This window comes from Phasianus colchicus, chromosome 32, assembly GCF_987193195.1.
Source record: "Phasianus colchicus chromosome 32, bPhaCol1.hap1.1, whole genome shotgun sequence".
NCBI classification, from domain to species: domain Eukaryota; kingdom Metazoa; phylum Chordata; class Aves; order Galliformes; family Phasianidae; genus Phasianus; species Phasianus colchicus.
Window position 1 is genome coordinate 864,657 of NC_143467.1, and position 18,297 is coordinate 882,953.

The following is an 18,297-nucleotide window of genomic DNA, read 5'->3' on the forward strand; positions in this document are numbered from 1 at the left end:
TTGGGGGCCGCGTGCCGCTCCGCGTTGGCCCCGTGGGGTCTCCGTGGTGCTCGGGGCTTCCGCTCGGCGGGGGCGGCTGCCCTGTGCCTCCCCGCCTCCCCCACCCCGCGTGTTTCACTGCCCTCCTCCCCTCCCCCAGCCGCTGGTCGCCCACAACCCCCCCGTCCCTCTGTGTGACCCCCGGGGTTGCGCCTCTCCCCCCCCCGTTTGCCCCCCTTCCAGTTCCCCATTCTGATCACTGTAGTCCTCTTCCACCCCTCCCCTCCGAGCCCCCCCCATTCTGACCCCCAGGGTCCACCTGTCTGCACTCCCCCCCCCCCCTTCCCTCCCCAGCCCCCCGTTCTGGTCCCTAGTGTCCCCCCAGCCCCTCACGAGTCTCCCCATTCTGTCCCCTAGAGTCCCCCCACTTTCCCAGTCCCCTCTATCTGACCCCCAGAATCCCCTCTCCTCCCCCCAGGTGCTCCCACTCCAATTCCCCCATTCTGATCCGCAGAGTCTCCTACCACCCCCTATTCCCCTCTCTTTGACCCCCAGGGTCCCGCGTCCTCCGTTGTCGCCCCACCTCCTGACCCCTTTTTCTGACCCCTAGAGTCCCCTGTACCCCCCCGTGTACTCCTCCCTGACCCCTGGAGTCTGTTTCCCCCACTTTGACCTCCAGTCCCCCCCAGCCGGACTCCTTTTCTGCCCAATAGAAGCCCCCCACAACCCCTGTCTCTCTCCTCCCACCCCTCCCTCCAGCCTCAGATGCGCTTTCTGCCTTGTAGAGGCTCTGTTCACCCCTTTCCCTTCCACAGCCCACTAAGTCCCCCTCCAACTCTTTTTCAACCCCATAAGGCAGCCCACTCCCCTCTTCTTCCCCCAAATACTCCCCTGAGGTCTACCCCAGACTCGCCTTCCAACCCGTAGAAGCCCCCCACAACCCCCCAGATTTCTCCTGCCACCCCCTCTCCACTCCTAGACCCCCTTTCCTCCCAGTAGAGACCCCACTCACCTTTTTTTCCCCCTCACAATCCCCCATCCGCTCCCAGACCCCCCTTTCTGCCCTACAAAAGCCCCCTTTTCCCCTTTCAACCCCTCAAGTTCCCCTCCATAGTATTCCCCACCACAATGTACCTTTCCACCCCCAGGCCCCCTTTCCACTCACAGAAGCCTCTTTCTCCCCTTTTCCCCCTCAAAATCCCCTCTCTCTACCCCTCAGGCCCCCTTTCCACATCACAGGGCTTCTGGCTCACTACAATCCCCCAGTTTCCCTGTTCCACCCTTTCTCCAACTCCAGACCCTCTTTTCACCTGGTAGAAGCCTCACTCACACCTTTTCCCCCGTAGATTCCCTACACCCCCCCGTCCACCCACAGACTTTCTTTCCACCCATAGAAGCCTCACTAACCCCTTTCACCCCCACACAACCTCCCCTATCCAGCCCTGGAGTCATGCAGAAGAATCTGGAGATGTCCTAGAGGGGTTTGGGGCATGCGGGGTGTCCCCAGGAGGGTCCAGGGAGTGCTTGGATTCATCCAGAAGGGTCTGGCCATGTCCCAGAGGGGTGTCGGGGTGACCAGAGTGTCCCTAGTGGTTCCTGATGTGCTCCAGAGTTCTCGAGTGGGGAATTTTAGGATAGCCTCATGTAGTGACACGTTCTCGGGCTGCTTTGTCCCCATGAGATCGCCCCCAAAAATGTCTGTTTCCATTAAAATAAATTCTGTGCTAATTTTGTTGTATTTTTTTCCCCACTTCCTTTCAGAAATGGATGTTTCTTGCCAATCCCCCGTGCTAGGCACCGCGGAAACAACTCTCCCCAGGCCATCGGGTGACACCAGCACAACCACTGGCAGTGCCAGCAGTGGGACAACCGCCTGTCCCCAAAGTTCTCCCTGTCACTGTAACCGTGGAACCCGGGGCGTACCAACGTACCTCGAGAGCCCCATCAGCATCCTGCAGCTCCTGGAGCTGGGTGACACTGTCACCCTGGCTGTCCATGACTGTCCCCAGCTGTCTCCCCTGCCATGGTGGCACAACTGCAGCGCGGTGACATCCTCATTGAAGAGGTGACGAGGAGGGGTTCAGGGAGGGGAGCTGGGGGCAGTTGGGGGACACGTGGGGTGTGACATGGGGTTGGTGGCGTCACATTCACTGGATGGCACTGGGTGTCACTATCACTGTCTTCAGGTGACACCGTGACACAGGGTGACCTCGATGTGGAACAGCCGTGACGCTGTTCCACATCAAAATACAATAAAATACAACAAAATTGACATAGTATTTATTTTAATGGAAACAGACGTTTTTGGGGGCGATCTCATGGGGACAGAGCAGCCCGAGAACGTGTCACTATGTGAGGTTGTCCTGAAAATCCCCACTCGAGAACTCTGGAGCACACCAGGAACCACTAGGGACACTCTGGTCACCCTGACACCACTCTGGGCCATCTCCAGACCCTTCTGGATGAGTTCAGGACCCCCCTAGACACCCCGAGACCCCTCTGGGACATCCCCAGACCCTTCTGGATGACTCCAGGACCACTCAGCCCCACACGACGATTCTCTGGACCCTACCAGACTCTACTGGTGGGACATCTCCAGATCATCCCAGTGGCTCCTTGGAACTCCTGGCCCATCCTCGGTGCTTCCAGATCCTTCAAGGGATCCCCGGGACTGTCCTGGAGACCCTCTGGACGCCCTCAAGACCCTACCTGGACATCTCCAGACCCTTCTGGATGAATCCAAGCACTCCCTGGACCCACCTGGGGGCCCGCCGCATGCTCCAGATCATTCTAGGACATCTCCAGATTCTTCTGCATGACTCCAGGGTTGGACAGGGGAGGTTGTGGGAGGGAGAAATGAGTTAGTGAGGCTTCTATGGGTGGAAAGAAAGTCTGTGGCTGGACAGGGGGGTTGTGGGGAATCTACGGGGGGAAAGGTGTGAGTGGGGCTTCTATCAGGTGGAAAGAGGGTCTGGAGTTGGAGAAAGGGTGGAACAGGGAAACTGCGGGATTGTGGCATGCACCGTCTGCACGGGCTCTGCAGCATGCGTAGCGCAAGCAGGGGGAAGCGGCGCGGCGGTGGCAGCACTGCGGGGAAACCCGCTGTGCCGCAGCGCGAGCCTCCGGTCCTCTGCTGGGCACCGCCGGGCGCAGCCCGGCTCCGTCCTCGCCGCACCTCCGTGCGGGGACCGATGGCCGCGCCCGGGATCCCCCCGAGCCTCTTCTGCAGGCCGAGCCGCCCCAGCTCTCCCGGAATCCCACCCAACATTTCCCACGCGGTGCTGAGGAGGGCAGGGGACGCGGGGGGAGGAACGGCGCCGGCGGTCGCAGTCCTACGACACGGCCGTTTGTGCTGCCCGTCCTTCCCCAGCGGTGGGCACGGGGACGGGGGGGTTAATTGGAGCTGCAGGAACGACCGCGGGCAGAAACGTAGCAAAACGAACGGTAAACATTGAATCGCTTAACACACAGAGCAACCAACAGAGAAATGACCGCATTCCCAACCGGCTCCCATCCGAACGATCGTTGCCCCCTCACAGCTTCCCTCCTCGGGGCCAACACGAAGCGGCTCCACGTCGGCTTCACGCAGCTCCGGGAGCTCCGCGCGGGGACAGACGGACAGACGGAAAGCGGCGCTTGGAGACGGCAGCTGCGGGGCAGCAGCTCAGCACGGCGCTGCCGACGATCGGAGCCGAGCGAGAAGCGAAGGCGCCCGCCGGACTCCGTGCCGGGCTCGAACGCGAGTCGATCCGTGGGATCGCTCCCTCTCTTTCGGGGCCGCCCGGCTCAGCCGGGAGCCGCTCCCGGGCACCGGGCGGGTCCCGCCGCTCGCGGTCAGCCGCCGCTTCTCGCAGCCCGGCAGCGCCTCGCCGCCACGACGGAGGGCGGCGCGGTTCCCCCTCCGAGAACAGCTGGGGACGGACGGGGGCGGTGGCGGTGCCCGCGGCCGCGGCCGCCATTGGCGGAGAGCCCGCGCTCGGCCCCGCCTCCTCCGCTCTGCCATTGGTCGGCGTGCCGAGCGGGGCGTGTGCTGCGCGCGGGGTCCTTTCCGTCCGCGGCCGCGCCGTCATTGCGTCATCACCGCGCGCCCCGGACGGCCCCGGCGCGGCTGCCCGCGGCGATGCCTGCGGTCGTCGTGTTGCAGGAACTCGGCGCAGCTTCTCTGGAAAAAGGATTTTTCCAGGTAAGCTCTCTGGGCGAACTGCTCCCTCCTGGTTCAGCCCACAGGGTTCCGCCCATGCAGTGGTTATTCCTGTGCCTGTTTTCCAAAGCCCCGGCGCCGTGAAGGCAGCACTGTTTCGCTGTTATCTTTGTTGGAACAGCTGTGGATCGTAGGAGGCAGTGCGATCCCACAGAGATGCGCCGAGCAGGAGGCAGGAGAAACCCGTTTGTGAATGGCCGTTTTGAGCCAAACACAGCGCGTCGCGGTGCGCTGTGGAAGCACAGGATGGCTGATGATGGAAGGGACCTCTGGGTCCATCTGGTCCAGCCCTGCTCCAACAGGACCACCAGAGCTGGTGCCGGGACACATCCAGATGGGTTTGGAGATCTCCAGGAGGAGACACCGCAACCTCTCTGGTCCCTGTGGCAGTGCTGCGGCGCTTACAGTGCAGGAGTGCTCCTGATGTTTGGTGGCAACCTCTGGTTCTGGCACTGGGCTCCACTGGATGCAGCCTGGCCCCGTCCTCTCTGCCCCTCCCTGCAGGGCTTGATGGCCGTGGGTGGGATCCCCCTGAGCTGCCCTTCTCCAGGCTGAGCAGCCCCCTCTCTCTCAGCCTCTTGTCATGGCAGAGGTGTTCAGTCCCTTCACCACCTTGGTAGCCCTCCATTGGACTCTTTCCAGTACGTCCAGCTGTCTCTTGTACTGGGAGCCCAGACCTGGACGCTGTTCTCCAGGTGCAGCCTCACCAGTGCCAAGCAGAGCAAAAGTAATGGTGCAGAATAATGGTCCTTACCTGCTACAAGTCAGGACTGGGGCTATGATGGGAGCACACTGCTTTATGATTGACATGGAGAACTGCTAGGAAGAGGGCCTGGTGGGACTGAACACAGATGGCAGGTGGTCCAGCTTTTGTTTCACTGGAAACCAGATACTCCATGGGCAGCAATGTGGAGATATGTTCTCCTTGCAGTTGTTCCCCTGTGGCTTCTTTCTGATGTGTGTGGAAACTCCCACTGGAATAGGCTGCTGCATGAGACAGAGGCCTGATATAACATCACTTGTGTGGGTGGAGTTTTACTATCTCCTTGTTCATCTTTTGTTTGTTTGTTTTATTTCAACTCTATGTATGTGTGCACTGGTGCAAGTCTGCCTTTGCTAAATCCTTTTCTCGTGGCCTTAGGCAACAATCAAGGGGGTCTCAAGTTTTAGTGCTGAACAAGAAGCGCAGGCACTCAGGAAAGCCATGAAGGGCTTTGCCAAGTTGATCTCCCTCCCTCCTCAGTTCAACTTTTATTTTTTCCCCAGCACTGGGAAGGGCTGCTCTGGTGGTTTGTTAGAGGGAAGCGTAGCTGCTTGCATTGCTCTGCTGCACAACTGCCCTAAAAATCGTTGGAAAGTGGAAACAGAACTGCCCTTCATGTCCCGAAATGCAGCTGCTCTGGTGGTGTGGGTCGTGGCACTTTGTGTGCATAGCTGTAGTCCTGGGGCTGTTGAGAGCTGGCTGTGTAGGGGACTGGAGGTGGCCCAAGAGCAGAGGGCACTTGTGATTCTTGTGCAAGCAGCCTGACTAGATTCCATTTGTTTCTTGCAGGCACGGATGAAGATGCCAGCATTGATGTCTTGACCAAACTAACTGTTTCCCAAGGTCAGCAAGTTCTGATCACCTATAAGAGCACCAGTGGCAGGGTAGGTGGTCTGCAGAGATGTGTGAACGTGGTTGTGTCACTTGGGTGAAAAGCGAAAAACGACGCCATCTCCATAAGAGAAAGGTCAGCAGAGACTTTGCCTGACCAAGGCTGTTTGGTTCTTGTTCAGTTCAGAGCAGTTGTTGATGCAAGGAGGGTTGGAGCCTGAAGGGAAGTGGTGAACAGCTCAGTTCCTTCTGTCCTCGAAGGCCGTACCTTCTGCCAACTCCTTTCTCCTCTCTTGGCCTTCTAGGATTTGATTGATGACTTGAAGTCGGAGCTGAGCGGGAGTTTTGAGAGGGTGATCATTGGGGTGATGACTCCCACCACCACGTATGATGTGCACGAACTAAGGAGGGCTGTGAAGGTTTGGAAGTCTTCCTTTTGTGTTGCTTAAGTTCTGGCCAAGGACTTACTGCTTTGTTATGTATGTCTTCTTATTTTATATGAACTCTTAAAGAAACCTGGTTGCACGTCACAAGCAGTTGTTGGTACCTTAAATCTTGCCTTGGCGATTCCCTAGGGAGCAGGAACAGATGAAGGTTGCCTGATTGAAATTGTGGCTTCTCACACCAAGGAAGAGATTCGTCGCATTGATGAGAACTACAAGCTTTGTAAGTAGAGCAAAAGGCCAGGCCTTGTCCTGCTGTCTGACAGTCAGTCTGTGTGTGTGCAGGCAGACGTGAAGAGGAAGGAGTCTGGGGAGCTTTTAGGTGTGATGCACTGGCCAGCCTCGGTGTTGCTGTTTGTCCAGAGAGAAGCTAGACTAGCATTTCACCAGCATCTGAGCTGGTGTAAATAAAATGGGGAGGAGCATTCTGTCTGTCAGCAGGACGTGTGGCTCTCTTGCCAGTTTCTTACTGTCTGCGCTTCTTAATTGGAGGCTGTAGCACTACTGATGACGGCTGCAGTGCTGCAGTGATGCTGAGAGCCCTGGGCCCAGTTCTGTACTTAGCAGGTTATGGCTGGCAAATGCTGTGGGCAGCACCCAGGTGGTGGCCCTGTTCCTAGTAGATGCTGTGTGTGTGTTCTTGCTAGAATGTGGCTGCTCCCTTGAGGATAACATTGTATCTGACACATTGTCCATGTTTCGAAGGGTCCTCGTGTCCCTCGCAGCAGTGAGCCACGCTGAGGGGAGAAGGGGGTGAATCTTCAGAGCTGTGGGCACAGCTCTGCACTCAGTGGTGAGGATCTCCAGGCTGGCTTTTTCACATGGGACCCTGTGTGTCCCATGGCCTGCTCCTCACATGCAGATTCTGCAGGGAGGAGACTCTGACTCTGGGTGTGCATGAGTGGTGTGGGCCCTTCTTTAAACATCCCAGTAAAGTGGGTTGCTGCTTGTTTCAGAAGGAAGCCCGAAGCACACCTGAGCTGTGTTTCGCTGTGTTTGTAAGCTGGTATTCCCTTTGACAGACTCCATTATCCATCTCCAGCAGCTGGTCCTGAATGGGGAGTTCTCAGGAGTTGTTTCCAGTAGATGCTCTGGTGAACTGAGTCTTCTATCCTTGTGTCTTTGCAGGGAAGCTGAGTTGAGGGAATGTATGTGGATGATGGCCTTGCTCAGCAGGATGCTCAGGTGTGTAGTAACATGCTTACTTCCAACCTGTTTGTGTCTGCGTGATGCATAGTGAAGAGAAGACAACGTGTGAAATGGGAATAATGGTTCTAGTCTTGTTTCCAAGTCTCTAATGAGAGGTCTCTAGCCAGGCTGGTTACTTGGCAGGGGCAATGACTTTTGGTTGTGGGTTGCTGTGCCTGGTTGGTGCTTGTTGGAAAATACCCATGATCTAGACAAGTACGGGCCAGCAGTGCTCTAGCTCCGAGGAATTAAAGATCTCCTGTACGCCCAGTCTTCTCCACGAGCCTTACTTTGCCATCCATGATGTCTGTAAGTGCCTGTACGAAGCGGGGGAGAAGAAGTGGGGAACAGATGAGGTGCCGTTAGGTCCATCCTCTGTACACGGAACAGGGATCACCTACTGAGAGGTAGGACCCCTCTGCCGTGTCCTGGGTTTTTCTTTCCTTCCTCGTTTGTGCGTGGTGCTTTTGTAGGAGCTCCGTAGGTGTTCAGTAGATGGGAACTCCTCTGAGGCAGCAGGTGTCCTGGAGAGAGCCCCATTGCACCCATTCCATTCGGGCTGTTTTATTCCCTCCTGAGACTGAAAGGGACTTCAGAAACCTAAGTACACCTGGCTGCAGCTCCAGCATGGAAAGCAGAGATCACCAAGTGATCTCCACGTCCTTGCAAAGCTCCAGCTTGTCATAATTTTCCAGGACGGTATCTCTGATAAAGCAGATTTTATTTACAATGGCAGTGTTGGGCCTCCTGCAAGCAGGAGCGCGCAGAAAACAGTGTTCCACCTTTTATCCCCTACTGCCCAACGCTGATCTCTTTCTGCCCTGGTTCCTCATTGGCTGAGTACTGCAGGTTCACACTGTTTCGTGATGCTTCACTAATCACACATATGCCAAATGAACACAAATCTTTGCCATCCAAACACAGATACCTTAATTGGTTAATTGCCTTCTAACCATTGCTTTCTGAACAAACATCTGGTCAGGTCAAGAGGCAGATGTGTCACCTCTCAGAAACGACTTGATTTCAGTGGCCTTAAACGGTCCCTGTGTGATGGTTATCTTCTTACTGACTCGCTGTCAAACACAGCCAGTGGATCTCTGTACGTGCAGTTTGGAGCTCCTAGCTAAAACAGACTGCACAAATGCAGATTACGGATATTCTTATCTCAGCACTCTTCTGAGATGGAGCATTCCAATTACAAGACCTTCAGTCTACTGTTTAATCTGACCAGCAGGAAGACTTCACTACAGTTATTTTCCTTGATTCCTGTGCAATTTTATTTTAGAATTCAAGCTCGACCTAATTTAAACCATTTTTTGCAAAGTCTGTAAGGAAAGTTGCATTTTTGCTTATATCTTGCTGCTTTGATCCACGGTGAGTGGAAGTCATAAAACAGAGTATAAAGGGAGTTTCTAAACTGCCTGTTGTTGAGTGCATTGAAGGCAACAGGAGAGCCCAGAATGTGACCTGTGAGAGTAGATGTGCCTCTGCTTCTTACTGAGTTTTGTATTGCACTTTTCTGGGTGTGCATTTCTTCTGACTCAGAAATACGAGTTACAATGAAGGTGAGGTACTTCCCAGTACATTAGAGATCTTCAACAAAAATGCATTTGGAAAACACATCATAAGCCTAAACACTGCAGAAGGACACTGACTAGGAGTCTATTTAAGAGCAATAGATTCTATCTTTGCACACAGCTGGAAAATGCTCTTTCTGCATTTCATTGATCACCACGTCAGCACCTCTAGGGATCAGACCATCGGTTCACTGGAATAGCAGTACACTGCCAAAGTGCTGCTGTAATCCTGGAAACCACGGAATGCTCATGGATTTTGTCAGCCAATTTACAGCCTGGTTTCAACACTGCTGAATAGGCATTTGTTCTCCAGCAAAACATCTCAGAATCTGCAGAACGTTGCTAGTAACAGCAGTGGAACAGGGAGGAATGGTGAGAACAGATTTCTGCTTAGAATGCTTTCCAGTTTAATACTTAATGCATCTTATTGTCACTTTCATAGGATTATCATGAACTCTAGATATGCAGTTGAAAAAGCTAAATGAGACAGCAGAACTGAATCACAAGCACAGGAAACAGATTCTGCGTTCATTTTCTTGCATGTCTGTCCTGCTGGCATGTTTGTTGTACTTTCTACCATTTCAGAACCACAGGAGCTCAAACAGCCTGAAAAACAAGAGTGCAAACCCTTGTCTTTGGAAGGCCCACCCAGTTACCCAACTCCCAAGCAAAGAAAAAGAAGAACCAAGGCCTCACTCACCACACACACTCAAGTCAGTCAGCCCTGAACTAAAAGCTACCTTTTTCATGCACCTCCACAGATGTGTGGGAGAAAAGCACTCTGGGCATTCAGCAGATTGCTTCCTTCCTTTTGATCACTCGGGCTGTCTGGTGAGAAGCCTGATAATCGTTTACACCAAGAATTGGAGGAAATTCACAGTCCATGCACACAGTCCTCTTCTGTTGCTGTGGCATCCACAAACTGCAGTAAGGTTCCACCCTGGGATGGAGGCACCCAAGTCTCAGGCTCACGAGTTGACCAGTTCTCACAGATCACTGGGCTGTTCTCACAGCCCTGGCTAACACTGTCCAGGTTAACTGGCTCTTTTCTCCCCGTATTGGGGTTCTCCTCTTCCAAGGCAAATGGTTTTAGGTTGCATTTGGTCAAAGCAGGCAAAAATAAAATAATAAAAAGGCATCCTTCAAATCCAGAAGGGAAACTCCACCTCCTCATTCATAAGTTGGTTAATGAAGTGTATGGATTTGCTACCGCTGGGTGCATACATTCAGCAGTCCTATCACTTGCCCTCAAGTCTTGTACCAAACTGCAGCTCTTGCCGTCCAGTTTTTCATCAGAAGATTGGGGTGCTGTGTTTGGACTCACATTCACTTAGCAATCGAAACTCCAAAAGTTATTTATGATTTCTGTCCTTCTACAGTCTCGTATCCTCAGAGGGCACTGCTTTACGCTGACTGGGCTGGCTCCTGCTTTTAACTTTACTTCCTTTGGGGCTGCATTTTGGCTCTGCCAGGCATCCCTGATAGCCACACTCCTAAGTAATTTAGGATTTAAGATCTCGGTAAGTTCTGGGGGTACAACCTTGTTTTTCCCAGTTTGTGTTAAAGCCAGAGGAGGAGGAGATGGCGGGGAGGGAATGGGGGGCAATGGGCGATGGGGAGATGGAAGGGTTGGAGTGGGGCATGTAGGGGTTGGAGGTGGGAGGATGGGGGGGAGGAGAGTGGGATGGAGAAGAGGGGTGAAAGGATGGACGGAGAAGAGGATGGACGGAGAACGTGGAAGGAGGGGTGGACAGAAGTGAAGGGATGGATAAGGGGAGGGATGGAGAGCAAGGAAGGAGGGAGGGACACGCACCAGGCCACGTGCTTGGCTCACGTGCTTGGACAGAGAAGGACCACGGCATCCCTGCTGCAAAGGGCACTTTTCCTCTCTCCTGCTTTGGTTCTCACCTGGCTCTGAAGGGTTTTTTCCACTCCATACCCACTCATCCGAAGTGGAAAACCTGCTTGCAAAACAAGTCTTGGCACCAACAAGATGAACTGCCAAGCTCAGCTCTCACTACAGAACCAGTTACTTGTGACTACAGCTACAACTATCAGCCCCCATCAAACTGGCTAAACTGCTTCTTCCATCCCAGGATCACTCATCAGTCAGGGGCCTCAGGTAACTGCTACACAGTAAGCTTTCATATTTGCCTGCCCTGAATTTGTTGCAATCCACTGTTTTTAATTGTTATTATTCAGCTCATTTCTTTCTTCACTTAACTCATTTTCATTATTATGTATTTATTTATTTTTAACAACCCTTCCCACCCAATACCCATCCAAGCCCCAGCTTACCTTTCCTGCTCTTCACTGACTTCTTGACTCTCTTGGCTTTTGCTGCTACTCGCCATGAAATGCCTCCACTGCTGCTTCTGGTCAGCTTAAGGCCTCTTTGGTTAGAGACTGAATCCAACGTGCTGGCTCTGTTTTACTTATGCACAGCAGGTTCTGAAGGGCAACCAGAAACGTGAACAGAGGTTATGTTGGAAGCAAAAAAGCAGCAACAGAGCTTCCAGCGCACAGGCAAACCAAATGCACGCTTGGATTCCCTTTTTGCACAAATAGAAGCTAAGAAAATAAACTGAAATTATTCCCAGTATTTATTTCCTTCTCAATGAAAATTTGAGCTAGGTAACTTGACAGATTCCTTTACCTGTGTCTTCCATAGGCGTTTTTCTTTTCTTTCTTCTTTCTTTTTTTGTTTCTTTGTTGTATTTTTCTTCCTTCCCTTCCTCTCCCTGCAGACTCCCCAGGATATTTCAGCAGTCCGGAAAGAAAAGGGCTTCAGGTGCTTATCTTTGAAAGCTCGAGGATGAGTGAATTTGAAATTGTACAACTGGTTTCTAAAGAGCTGACCACATAGAGACACAAAGCTTTAAACACGGCTGTGAAAACCAACACTGCCAACAAACATATGGGTTTTTGAGTACTCAATAAAAATAAGTGAATCACAGAATGGTTGAGGTTGGAGACACCTCTGGATCCATGTGCTCAGCAGACTCAGGGCAGGGTTCCTGGGACCACGTCCAGACTGCTTTTGGAGATCCCCACGGATCCACCCCACAACCTCTCCAGGCAGCCTTTGCCACTGCTCTGACATCTGCACAGCACAGAAGTGCTTCCTGCTGGTCAGACAGAACCTGTGTTCCAGGTTGTGCCTACTGCCTCTTGTCCTGGCACTGGGCACCACCCAAATGAGCCTGTCTCTGACCTCTCTGCACGCTCTCTTCAGGCCTCTATAGACATTCCACACGGAGACATCCCAGCTCTCTCAGCCTTGCCTCCTACAAGGGGTGCTCCAGGGCTTTCATCACCTTGGTAGCCCTGTTCTGGAGTCTTTCTTCTTCGTTCACTTGTCTGTTATATGGGGGAGTCAGAATTGGACCCAGTGCTTCAGGTGCAGACTCACCAACACTGAGCATAGGGGAAGAATCACCTCCCAGCACTCACAGGCAATATTCTGCCTAATGCAGCCAGGAAGCCATCAGCCTTCTTAGCGGCAAGGACACAGTGCTAGCTCACGTTCCACTTGGTGTCCACCAGGAGCCCCAGGCTCTTTCCTGCAGAGCTGCTCTCCAGCCGAGTGCCACCAGCATACACTGTTGCCTGGGCTGGTTTCGCCCCAGATGCAGGACTCTGCACTTCTCAAGGAACTCCATGAGACTCTCTATAATGAAGTTACCCCTGGAGGGATCCTGTTTTAGCAGGGGGGTTGGACTAGGCGGTCTCCAGAGGTTCTTTCCAGCCCCTACAGTTCTATGATTCCGTGATCAGCCACCTCACAGCCTGCTGAGTGCACTCTGGATGGCTGCATGGCCCTCTGCTCAGTCAGTCACTGCCCCCACTTTTGGGACAGCTGGCACCTCCTGAGGGTTCACTCTGCCCCGCTATCCAGATCCTGAGGGAAGGTATTAGAACAGGACCCACTACTGACCTCTCAGGAACTCCTGTCATTCATGGCCTCCAGCATGACTTACATCACTGAAATCCTCTTAAATAACCTTTTCTTTTTAAACATTCCCCGCTTATACTTTCTTAGAGGTATATGACTTCGTTTACTTCAAAGTCAGACTCCCTCATTGGTTCACAGCAGCTCCAAGCAAGAGAGATCATGACAGTGCAGGGCCCAGCAGTACACAGTCCTTTCTACTTGGCTCCTTGTGTGAATTCGCTCTCCAACAACAGCCAGCAAGCTAAACACAACAACAAACTATTCCACCCAGAGGTTCCCAGACTCTTCAGGTTATTACCAACTCCAACAACATAAAATTAAGAACAATAATAAAACATACCCTCTTCATTTATGGCATCTTTAGGCAGAATCAGCAATGCATTTATTTACTCACATAGTCATTAAACAGCACGGAGCTGCCTGCTGCACTTCCAGCCCCAGTTTGCTTTAACTATTTTAGCCTACACAACAACACAGGCAGTCATCAGCACAACGATCTTCAGGTAAGAGTAGAAGAGGGAAAGAGACAAAAGTCCCACGAAAGAACAAACAGAAAGCCTAGGCAGACAGACAGTGCTACAGCACTGCAGCTCACAACACGTCCTTACCCACAGAGGCTCTCCCTTCCCCCCCTTCCTCAACACGATTCAATCAAATCCCAGGCTCCTCCCCTAAAATGAGCTACAATTAATCCATGTCACAGAAAACAGTTGCCAATACAAGGCTTGTGCTGTCAGCTCATGGCACCAACAGTCCCTCCAACACAGCATTTCCACTGCCAAACCTAACTGATTTCTCAACTGCAGTGCCCTTTCAGAAGGTATTACCCCCAAAAGGAAAAGAACTCAATCCAGAACACAAAGACAACACTGCTGAACCCATTCTGAAGACCAGGCACACACAACACAACAAAGAACACACCTCCATGCAGAGAGCCCTTACAGGGGGCAGCCAGCCCTGAAATGAGGTTAGGGAGGGGTGGCACCAGGCTCCACCCCTTTGCCAGACAGGTGAATTGCTTCCACCTGTCCTCCCCAGCAGAACAAGGGCTCATGAAGATGAAAGAGCAGTTGGCTGGGGAGGGGGACCTACATTGGCAGCTTGGGCTGGGCTGATGTGATCTTTTCTTCTTAGTCCTCTGCCTGAGGAGTTTGAGTGATCCACAAGGCAGATGTGGCAGCCCTGGCTGGTCTGCCTTGGGGCTGCGTGGAGCGGCTGCACTCAGCCCTTGAGGGAGATCCGGAATCTTTGGTAAAGCTGGCTGACTGGCTGGGGAACCCTTCCGAGGCCTGAAGCCTCCTGGCCGGCCAGTTGGGCCAGGCCGAAAGCCGGCTGGCCGTTCAGGGGAGCACTGCCAGGCGAAAGGTGGCCGGCCGGCTGGCCCATGGAGCTCTGCACTTCCAGACCTCTCCAAGCCAGCCAAAGGGGCACTGCCAGGCCAAAAGCTGGCTGGCCAGCCAAAATGGGGAACCCTGCCAGGCCAAAACCTGGCAAGCTGACTGACTCGGGTTGCCCTGCCAGGCCATAAGACTCCTGGCCGGCCAGGGGGCCCTGCCAAGCCAAAAGCCAGCTGGCCTGTCAGGCCCTGCTTGCAGAAAGCTGGCAGGTTGGCCGTGGTATCCCGGCCGGCTGGGGGAACGTACCAGGCCAAAAGCTGGCCAGCCAGGGTCCCAGCCAGGCCAAAAGCAGGCCAGCGGCTTGAGAGGGCCGTGCTGAGCCAAAGGCTGGCCAGCCAGCCCAGCGGATGCTGCCAGGCCCAAAGCCGGCCAACCGGCTGGCCGGGGGGGCCCTGTGAGGTTTAAAACGGGCTGGCCCTTGAGGCCCTGCCAGGCCAAAAGCTGGCCGGCCAGGTCAAAAGCTGGACCAAGGCGTGGGTAGGATGTGTCCTTCCTGTGGTCTGGGGCTTTGGTCTTCAGAGGCTGACACTTGGCAGACCCCGTTTCTTCTCTTATCGGTGGCAGCAATCCAGAGCGGGTGATGCAAGTCTCCTCAGGCAGGCTGGTTTCCCCACGAAGTGGTGATGCTGCCATCTGCTTCAGTGCATCCAGCACTGGCCTGATCTTCCTTACCCTTTGCCTGAGAAGTTTCACTGAGTCGCATGCCAGAAGTGGGAGCCGGGATGGTCTGCCTTGAGGCTCCGTAGACAGGCAGGACTCAGCCCTTGAGGAAGATCTTCTTGACTCATTTATGAAAGCTGTTGTCTGCCTCAAGGTGATGTGATGGTGTGAGGCCTTGGCTTTCTGCAATTTGGGCACAGCACCCTCACAGTGGGATTTTTCTGCTCCCTGGTCTTCACCAGGGAAGCTCACACGTTTTGCAGCCCTGGGAGCCCCGGCCAGGCCGATAGGTGGCCAACCGTGGAGACACTACCAGGAGAAAAGACGGCTGGCCAGCCAGACACCCTGCCAGGCCAATAGCTGGCTGGCCAGCTGGCCGAGGAAGCCGTGCCAGGCCAAAAGCTGGCAAGCCAACTGACCCAGGTAGCCCTGCTAGGCCCTGAGCATGCCAGCCAACCTGGGGGTACCTGCCAGGTTAAACGCCTGCTGGCCGGGCGGGGGGGGCCAGCAGGGTTAAAAGACAGTTGATCGGCTGGCCTGGGTAATCCTGCCTGGCCAGAAGCATCCTGGCAGCCCGGGTGTGCCCTACCAGGCCAATAGCTGGTTGGCCAGCCAAAATGGGGTAAGACCCACCTGGCCAAAAGCCGTCCTGCCAACTGACCCAGGTAGCATTGCCAGGCCAGAAGACTTCCAGCTGACCAGGATGCCCTGCCAGGCCAGAACCCACCAGGCTGGCCTGTGGGGCCCTGCCAGGCCTAAAGCCAGCTGGCTGGGTGGGCCCTGCCAGGCCGAATCCCCTTAGCCCTCTGCCTGAAAAGCTTCAGTGATTCGGAAGCCGGAAGATTCAGCCTGCATGGTCTGCCCTGGGATTCCGTGTACAGGGTGGACTCGGCCCTGGGGAAGATCCGGAATCCTTGTTATAAACTGGCTAGGTGGTCGGAAGGGCCCGACCAGACCAAAGGCCAGCTGGCTGGCCCAGATGGCCCTGCCAGGTTAAAAGCTGGCAGGCCAGTCGGGGGGCCAGAAGACTCCCAGCCGGCCTGGGGGGCCCTGCCGGGTCAAAAGCCGATAAGCTTGTGGCCCAGATAGGACAAAAGAGACGCTGGATTTCCTTTGGCATCAAGTAAAGCACCGTGAGACGCTCTGATGCCCTCTCACAATTCCTTCTCCCTCCACCAGCACAAGAGCTGGCGTCAAAAGACGCAATGACACTGTCACAGGCGTTCTGGAGATTTTTAAGGGATAGGCCATGGTAAGGCTTTATTGACAGTTTTGCCCCTCTACATTTCACCCTAGATCTCCTTGTTTGGCCTGGGGAAGGGAAGGCAGCGGGGTGACCTCATTGCAGCCTTCCGTTACGTAAAGGGAGCCTACAAACAGGAGGGGAGTCAACTCTGTGATAGTGTAGCTACTGTCAGGCCAAGGGGAAGCGGTTTTGAGTTGAGGATGTCAGATTGGCTTGTTCTTTCCAGAGAGAGTGGAGAGATGCTGGAAGCGGATGCCCAGAGATGTCAGTTGTGGATGCCCCGTCCCTGGAGGTGTTCAAGGCCAGGTTGGATGGGGCCCTGGGCAGCCTGGTTTAGGAGTAGATATGATGCAGATGGGATTGATGCATCTGTGTTGCAGCCTCCATTGTTGCTCTGTCTGTCCTGGGCACCCCATGCCCGCATCAGCGTGGGTAGGGTGTGATGTGATGGGGTGAGGCCTTGGCTGTCTGCAGTTTTCGCACTGCACGCTCACGATGGGCTTTTCCTGCTTCCTGCACTTCATCAAGGAAGCGCACGTGTTTGGTTCACCTTCAGGCCAACAACACCTTTCAGAAGCGAGTCGAGAAGATCTTCCTCGAGGGCTGAGTCTATGGAGCCTCAAGGCCGACCATCCAGGCTCCCACTGGCTTGCGACTCAGTGAAACTTCTCAGGCAGAGGGTAAGGAAGATCAGGCCAGTGCTGGATGCACTGAAGCAGATGGCAGCATCACCACTTCGTGGGGAAACCAGCCTGCCTGAGGAGACTTGCATCACCCGCTCTGGATTGCTGCCACCGATAAGAGAAGAAACGGGGTCTGCCAAGTGTCAGCCTCTGAAGACCAAAGCCCCTGACCACAGGAAGGACACATCCTACCCACGCCTTGGTCCAGCTTTTGACCTGGCCGGCCAGCTTTTGGCCTGGCAGGGCCTCAAGGGCCAGCCCGTTTTAAACCTCACAGGGCCCCCCCGGCCAGCCGGTTGGCCGGCTTTGGGCCTGGCAGCATCTGCTGGGCTGGCTGGCCAGCCTTTGGCCCGGCACGGCCCTCTCAAGCCGCTGGCCTGCTTTTGGCCTGGCTGGGACCCTGGCTGGCCAGCTTTTGGCCTGGTACGTTCCCCCAGCCGGCCGGGATAGCGTGGCAGGACTACCTGGGTCAGTCGGCCTGACATCTTTTGGCCTGGCTGAGCCCCCCTGGCCGACCTGCCAGCTTTTTGCAAGCAGGGCCTGACAGGCCAGCCGGCTTTCGGCTTGGCAGGGCCCCCCGGCCGGCCGGGAGTCTTATGGCCTGGCAGGGCAACCCGAGTCAGTCAGCTTGCCAGGTTTTGGCCTGGCAGGGTTCCCCATTTTGGCGGGCCAGCGAGCTATTGGCCTGGCAGGGTCTCAGGCCGACCAGCCGGCTCTTTTCCTGGCAGGGTCCCCCTGGTCGGTTGGCTATTGGCCTGGCCAGGCCTCCCAGGCCAGCTGGTCTGCCAGCTTTTGGCCTGTCAGTGCCTTTCTGACCGGCCAGCCGGCTTTCGGCCTGGCCCAACTGGCCGGCCAGGAGGCTTCAGGCCTCGGAAGGGTTCCCCAGCCAGTCAGCCAGCTTTACCAAAGATTCCGGATCTCCCTCAAGGGCTGAGTGCAGCCGCTCCACGCAGCCCCAAGGCAGACCAGCCAGGGCTGCCACATCTGCCTTGTGGATCACTCAAACTCCTCAGGCAGAGGACTAAGAAGAAAAGATCACATCAGCCCAGCCCAAGCTGCCAATGTAGGTCCCCCTCCCCAGCCAACTGCTCTTTCATCTTCATGAGCCCTTGTTCTGCTGGGGAGGACAGGTGGAAGCAATTCACCTGTCTGGCAAAGGGGTGGAGCCTGGTGCCACCCCTCCCTAACCTCATTTCAGGGCTGGCTGCCCCCTGTAAGGGCTCTCTGCATGGAGGTGTGTTCTTTGTTGTGTTGTGTGTGCCTGGTCTTCAGAATGGGTTCAGCAGTGTTGTCTTTGTGTTCTGGATTGAGTTCTTTTCCTTTTGGGGGTAATACCTTCTGAAAGGGCACTGCAGTTGAGAAATCAGTTAGGTT

The 18,297-nt window shown here is 54.7% G+C and overlaps 1 protein-coding gene across 1 annotated transcript; it reads left to right on the forward strand.

Annotated features, from left to right (window-relative positions):
- The first annotated feature begins 2,996 nt into the window (after positions 1-2,996).
- LOC149913984 (uncharacterized) lies at positions 2,997-11,294 on the forward strand. The gene is made up of 7 exons (XM_090128059.1): positions 2,997-3,423; positions 3,569-4,162; positions 5,733-5,827; positions 6,080-6,193; positions 6,350-6,440; positions 7,346-7,402; positions 9,568-11,294. The coding sequence occupies exons 1-6, from the start codon at positions 2,997-2,999 to the stop codon at positions 7,357-7,359; spliced, it is 1,335 nt and encodes a 444-aa protein (XP_089984185.1). The 3' UTR covers positions 7,360-7,402; positions 9,568-11,294.
- Positions 11,295-18,297: the final 7,003 nt, after the last annotated feature.

Bases quoted from the DNA above. Each gene is read 5' to 3' on its own strand.
- LOC149913984 (XM_090128059.1), top strand. From the start codon at position 2,997: ATGCACCGTCTGCACGGGCTCTGCAGCATGCGTAGCGCAAGCAGGGGG. The intron at 3,424-3,568 runs GTAAACATTGAA...GGCTTCACGCAG, and splicing joins GAAACGTAGCAAAACGAACG to CTCCGGGAGCTCCGCGCGGG. The intron at 4,163-5,732 runs GTAAGCTCTCTG...TGTTTCTTGCAG, and splicing joins TGGAAAAAGGATTTTTCCAG to GCACGGATGAAGATGCCAGC.